At 36.1% G+C, this 6,000-nt stretch overlaps 1 protein-coding gene across 5 annotated transcripts; it reads right to left on the bottom strand.

Moving 5' to 3' along the window:
* Positions 1 to 616: 616 nt before the first annotated feature.
* On the bottom strand, positions 617 to 4,594 carry LOC142526300 (ankyrin repeat-containing protein At5g02620-like). 5 transcript variants are annotated; one of them, XM_075630613.1, is made up of 5 exons: positions 4,454 to 4,594; positions 3,871 to 4,311; positions 3,071 to 3,480; positions 1,302 to 2,201; positions 617 to 1,044 (listed from the first exon to the last, which is right to left on the bottom strand). In XM_075630613.1, the coding sequence occupies exons 2-4, from the start codon at positions 4,202 to 4,204 to the stop codon at positions 1,317 to 1,319; spliced, it is 1,629 nt and encodes a 542-aa protein (XP_075486728.1). In that variant the 5' UTR covers positions 4,205 to 4,311; positions 4,454 to 4,594; the 3' UTR covers positions 617 to 1,044; positions 1,302 to 1,316. The 5 variants fall into 5 exon arrangements, with proteins under 5 accessions (XP_075486728.1, XP_075486721.1, XP_075486736.1 ...); XM_075630606.1 differs by having other exon boundaries at positions 617 to 1,039; XM_075630621.1 differs by having other exon boundaries at positions 617 to 1,014.
* Positions 4,595 to 6,000: the final 1,406 nt, after the last annotated feature.

The following is a 6,000-nucleotide window of genomic DNA, read 5'->3' as shown; positions in this document are numbered from 1 at the left end:
ATCCTACAATTGTGGATAAAAACATTCCACATCCAAGAAATTCAGAACAATCCCTTTGGACATGTTGGTTCATTGATTAGATTGTTCTTATTGCACCCAATCTTGTCAATTTCTTATGGTAATTAAAGTGTGAGTGTATCGAACACTTTTAAAAACCCATCACGTGTATTTTCATGGCCACCTTTAGCAATGTAGGACCAGTTCACTAATGGAACTTATTCTGAATATTTCAGTTTTAGGAGAAAATACAAGAAACCAGCTAGTATTTTTGTTCTTGAGAAGTCTTTGCTGTGACACCCTTCAAATTATTTGCGCTCGTTTTTGTCTTGAAATTCAATTCCTTAAAAGTGGAACCAGTAATCCAGAATTACGTGCAACACATTCAAATTAACTATATCAATGAAATGAACACACCAAAAGAACCTATGTGAAACCGATCCGTGTAATGTTCAGGCAAGAGTTTTGGAGGTTACAGGTATGCTGCACGTCGTAGGAATGGGAGCTGCCTGGTCGGTCAATCAAAAGCTATAGCCGGAAGGGGAAATATTTTAAACTATACAACGGTTAAAATGTCATGAAGATAACTATATATCAATTGTTGGATGAGAGTAGGAAATCAACGAAAAAAGCGATTGTTGAATTTTTTAAACCTTACAACAAGCACTATGTCTGGTTTCGATATTAGGCCACATAGAACAGTAGGACTCCCCTGTACATTATCAATATTGGAAAGCAGAAATAGGACGAGCTAAATGAAGAAAGGGCCAAAGTTGCTCGGTCCCAAACAACTTATTGGTACAGTAGTTCTCATTACTGGACAATAGAGTGCGCCAATGACTTAACAGCTTTGTTTCGGCACTCTCGAGTCGACCCCCCTGTTTAGTTGATCCACTCGTGTTGTATCTCCACCACGGCCAGATTCTCATGTTCAAGGGACAAAAGCGTCGATCCAGACAATGAATCCATAAATTCTTGAAAGAGAATACTCAAGTGTTGATCTCACTTTATTCCCTCCTAAATAACAAACACTGCTACTTCACTGCACTTTACCACATGAAGAAGGAAAAGCATTAACAGAAAACTTAAACAAGATATATGATGGTAATACAACTTATTTCATAATTACTAGGCAATAGAGTGTCAGCAAGTGATTCTGATTCTATACTAATTCTTGTTCTATTTGCAATCCAAAAATTCAATCACCATCCATTTCCCTCTATTGAAAGACAACATATCACACAATATTACATATATGATCACTTACAAAAACTATTTTTATTAACCAACAGAAGGATATATACCTTTACATATGAAAATCACAGTGCATAAAGTTTCTTAAAGTCATCCTCCGGGATTTCCTCATCTGACACAATCATCGACACAGACCACGATTGTGATCTACTATTTCTTGCCGACAGGCGGCGGTTTCTCAAGTTAGATGCTTCAATTCGGTGCAATATCACCCAATAACACAATGTCGCAAGTGTCGTAGCCATGATTAGTGTCCCTATAACGGTTATTCCAATAGCTAACCATCTTTCTTGATCCCCCACAATGATGTAACATATAGCAAGAAAGGCAACTGAAATAAACGCACAAGCCAACCACATAAGCTTGTTGATAACCGTCATCAGAAGTTTCTTCGCCTCCTTCTCAACAACTACCACAGATGTCTGAACGACAACTACAGCTAATGATATGAACAGTGCCAGAGAGTCAGATATCAAGAAAATCGAGAATTCGAGTCTTGGTGCGATGTTTGCTTCTCCGAGAGAAGACCCTGGAGGAACTTCAGTTGGTTCATCGGCGTATTGACCGGGGAGAGTAAAGATGGCAGCAAAAGCAACGGTGGCAATCAAAACAGCAACCACAGTTGTTGAAGTTATTGCATTGTTAAGCCCTTCTGTTTGCATTTTGTCAAGCCTTTTGGCTATACCACGAACCTTTCTTCCAGTTTGGCGTGTGTGCTCGATCTGGTCATGAACTTCATGTTTTATGTCGCTTACGGTTTGTTTCAGCTCTCTGACCACACTTTTTGGTGGTTGAGTAATTAAGGACTTTGCACTCTTAACACCATACTCCTGTAGGATACTTACAATCTCTACATGCCCAGTTTTTTCAGCCGTATCAAAAGCAGTCTCCCCAGATTTGTTGATGGCATCTTTTTTAAGTTCTTTGTGCTTCAATAGAGTTTCAACAATCTGCATGATTATGGTTCAGAATTAGCTATATTTTGCACATAGGTATGGCTCTAAATGTAAAATACAAAGCTTGGCAAGACGGAGCCTTGCAGAAGAACAAATACATGCAAGTTTACATGACAACTTATTACTATTATGGTTATGATCATCGTCGTCATCATTGTTGTCCTCTTAAAATTTATATTGACGCACCTAATGTGACTCAAACCTCAGGACAATATCTTCAAAACGAACAGCTTTATAGCGGAGTAATTTGGTCGGAAACTACATCATTCATATGATTCTGTGATTCGTATCTTCTGCCATAAGCTTGATTCCTTCTTCCTTAAAACTATACGAGCAATGATGTGCACACTTTGTGTGTATGACTATCAAATAAAAAAAATTACTTTTATTGTTTTATGTATGTATCAAATTAAAAGTTTGTTGAAATCTTTATTTTAAGAATTTCATTGTAGTTTTTTTTTTTTGGAAAGATAAAATTTACATATAAACTAATAGAGAAAAATTACACCCATTAAAATTGAAAATTTTATGATTGAATATAATTCTTTGATTGATAATATTTTAACAGTAATGATTTTGGGAACCTTTAATCGGGGATGGGTTATTTTTCAAACGTTATACTTGGTGTCCTCTTCATATCCTTTCATTTTCACTCGAGTTGAGACTTATCTTTTGAAGTCTATGGTTAGAGTATTGAATTGGTTTCCACGAAGTAATTACCCTAAATGAAATACAAAAATATAGAGTTGTTTCCCAAAAATACCATCGTTTTTTATGACAATTTTTCATAACACACTTTCGGAGAAGTGTTTTTAAAGGGTGCTCTTACATAGAAAGAGATAACATATGAAAAATAAGCATACCTGCAGTCGACCCTTCCTCGTGGCAATGTGCAATGCTGAATTTCCCTTCCCATCGACAATATTAAGTAAAGTATCATCTGATGCAAGAAGCTCATCAACCGTGTTAGCATTAGTTCCCTTGACAGCCATATGAAGAGCTGTCTGTCCCTTCTTATCGACCCATGTCGCGATTCCTTTCTCTTTGCTTAAAATGGCCTTGATCACCTCAAGATGGCCGTTTCGTGCAGAAGAATGCAAGGCAGTTTTACCATTATTTCTCGCTATGGTGGCAAGACTGCTATTTCTATCCAACAGAAACTTGACCACCTCAACATGACCTTGTGCTGCAGCCGTATGAAGGGCCGTAGCATTTGATTGATCCACTGTCGCTAGAAGTTGGGGAATGGCGTCAATTAGGACCTTTAGAACTTCTGTTATAAAAAAGAACTTTCAAGATTATACCGAACAACATATTAGGTCTAAGTAATACCAAATTTTTCGATCTAACTTCGAGGGATCTTAACGCGATCCTTAGTGACAGACCAGACAAATGCACGAAGAGTAAAAGGTGATGAATAACCGCCATGTATCAAAGATGATATGTTGAATTTTGAGAGCTAAATATAAAACAAAAACAAGAAAACACAAAAGATAACATGACACCAGATAGATTTGTGTGATTCAGCCATAGAGACCCTGCATCATGGCACGATGCTTAAACTTAAACTCTATCAATCTCTTGGTATATATTACCATATAGACGATATATAAAATCATTTACATCAAATAGGATTTCTAACAAGAACGAAAGAAACGCTTACCCAATCCACCAATCTTGGCAGCGATATGAAAAGCATCGTAACCATTCTTGGCCTTGATTGCAGCAGAACCGACATCATAGTACTTTATCAGCTCCTTAACCAGATCAACATAGTCACATTCAGAAGCTACATAAAGCGCCGTTTCGCCCGACTGGTTCTGTTTAGATAACAATTCTTTTAATTCATCTTCCTCACTATTGCTAAGTATCTCCAAAACCACTTCCAAATCCCCATCTCTTACGGCCGAATGTAACGCCGTATCATCTCGTTTTCTAGTTAACTGTTTCTTCATCTGCTTTTTATGGAAGCTTTGTTGCGTAGCTAAAGCCTTCATTTTAAACCAATCAATCAAAGTTCAAGGTTCAATTGTTCAAATTGCAATCAAAATCCTTTCTTTTTTCTTTAACCTTTTAGGAATCAAGCCCGGATCAAATTTCACATCTGGAAACCAAAAATCAACACAAAATCTCAGGCTTACACTCAAATAGCAAAAAAAAAAACAAAACCCCACCAAGAAAGCATGAGCAATATCTGATTCAGCATAATCAATCCATGGAAGACCAGATGACAAGAGATATCTCACCTGAAGTTTACAAGAAATAGATTTTAATAGAAAATCTTTGAGCCCAATTGAAATATATTGAATGTTATCTTGAAGCTGGCAAACTTTTTGGAGAGAGGAAACTAATAAAGAATCATTTACAAGAGGTAAAGGTGGAATGAAGAGTATGATGACGCTATACAAGTGGAATCTTGCTGCAATTAAAGCTTAGTATGTAATTTATTACATCAGATAATTTGGTTTAATTTAATTCAAAATTACATGTTATTACATAAAACTATTTAGTTGGAGTAATAATGTAAGGACCGTGTATCGTATTATCGTAAATCCTATATTGATTATCGATAATTCATGAAATTGTCATGTGATTATGTATATGATGTATATCATGACAATGAAAGTGAGAAAATAGGTGGTGAGGATGAAAGATTGTATTAGAAATTTATTTGTATTTGAAACATGTGATGAACCGTAACAGAAAAATGACACATGTTACGGTTTTTAGCATAATTAACAGAGTATTGGTCCAAATGACATGAGGCCAATTTCATTGGAAAGATAACACATAATACTAAAACTTTCATGTTTTGAGTTTTGTCCAAATCCATTTGAAAATATAGGAAAAATCATCCCGAAGTGTATCTTGTGCGTTGTAGTTCCTACAATGACACAGTTTGGGAGAATGAGCATAACTCTCGCATCCAATATCCAAATTGAGTGAGGTCAGTGGTAAATGAAAGTCAAGACATAGATCTACAACTTTCCTGTTTACTATTTTTGCTAATTCGAAACCTAAAATAGCGTTTCGGACAGAGCAAGGCGCGCACCCGCGTAGAACTGCACGTGCGGGCAGAACTATGCGCGCATATGCGCGAGTTTGGTCGCGCATATGCGCGAATGCTTCTGTAGCACACGTTATAAAGCTGATAAGAATGAATTTTGTCTGTATTTTCTTTATCCCTTGCTGAAGCTTCGAGAGAGAAAGAGGGAATTCGATTTCTTTCGTACGAAATCACCTCGAAACGTTGTCCAAACTTGAAACAAATTATATATTCGGAATCCTCGCGTCGAGAGCTTCCTTTTGAGGTAATTTTCTTCTAGTTTCAGTATCTCTAAATATGAAAGTACTGAAATAGCATGTATTTGAAGTCGAGATTCCTATATGTGGTAGAATAACCGACAAGAAACTAAGTTTTGAAGTCGGAATTGAATTATGATATGATTTTGATTTAATATGAATTTTTGAAGTTTCAAATGATATTTGAAACTCATATTAATGATTTTGGATTATGTTATTGATTGGAATGAGTATGTTATTGATGTAAATAAAGTATTATACCGATATCTTCAGGCTACATCAACTGGAAACGAAGAATTGAGGTATGTTGCGATCGGGTAACATACGACAGGTATCTGTATTATATGTTATATGTTGGATTGGTTTGATTGACTGGAATGAGAATACATGTCTACATGCCTTATTTGTTGAGTTTATGTGGCATACATGACATTGTGATTGGAATATCGATGTATAAAATAAATGTTTTGTTAACACACATCGCTTTATG

The sequence above is a fragment of the Primulina tabacum genome, chromosome 2 (genome assembly GCF_025594145.1).
Source record: "Primulina tabacum isolate GXHZ01 chromosome 2, ASM2559414v2, whole genome shotgun sequence".
NCBI classification, from domain to species: Eukaryota; Viridiplantae; Streptophyta; class Magnoliopsida; order Lamiales; family Gesneriaceae; genus Primulina; species Primulina tabacum.
The sequence above is the reverse complement of the archived record's forward strand: the minus strand, read 5'-3'. Positions and strand labels throughout refer to the sequence as shown.

Bases quoted from the DNA above. Each gene is read 5' to 3' on its own strand.
- LOC142526300 (XM_075630613.1), bottom strand. From the start codon at position 4,204: ATGAAGGCTTTAGCTACGCAACAAAGCTTCCATAAAAAGCAGATGAAG. The intron at 3,481-3,870 runs GTAAGCGTTTCT...TTTTTATAACAG, and splicing joins TGCCAAGATTGGTGGATTGG to AAGTTCTAAAGGTCCTAATT. The intron at 2,202-3,070 runs GTATGCTTATTT...ATAATCATGCAG, and splicing joins CGAGGAAGGGTCGACTGCAG to ATTGTTGAAACTCTATTGAA.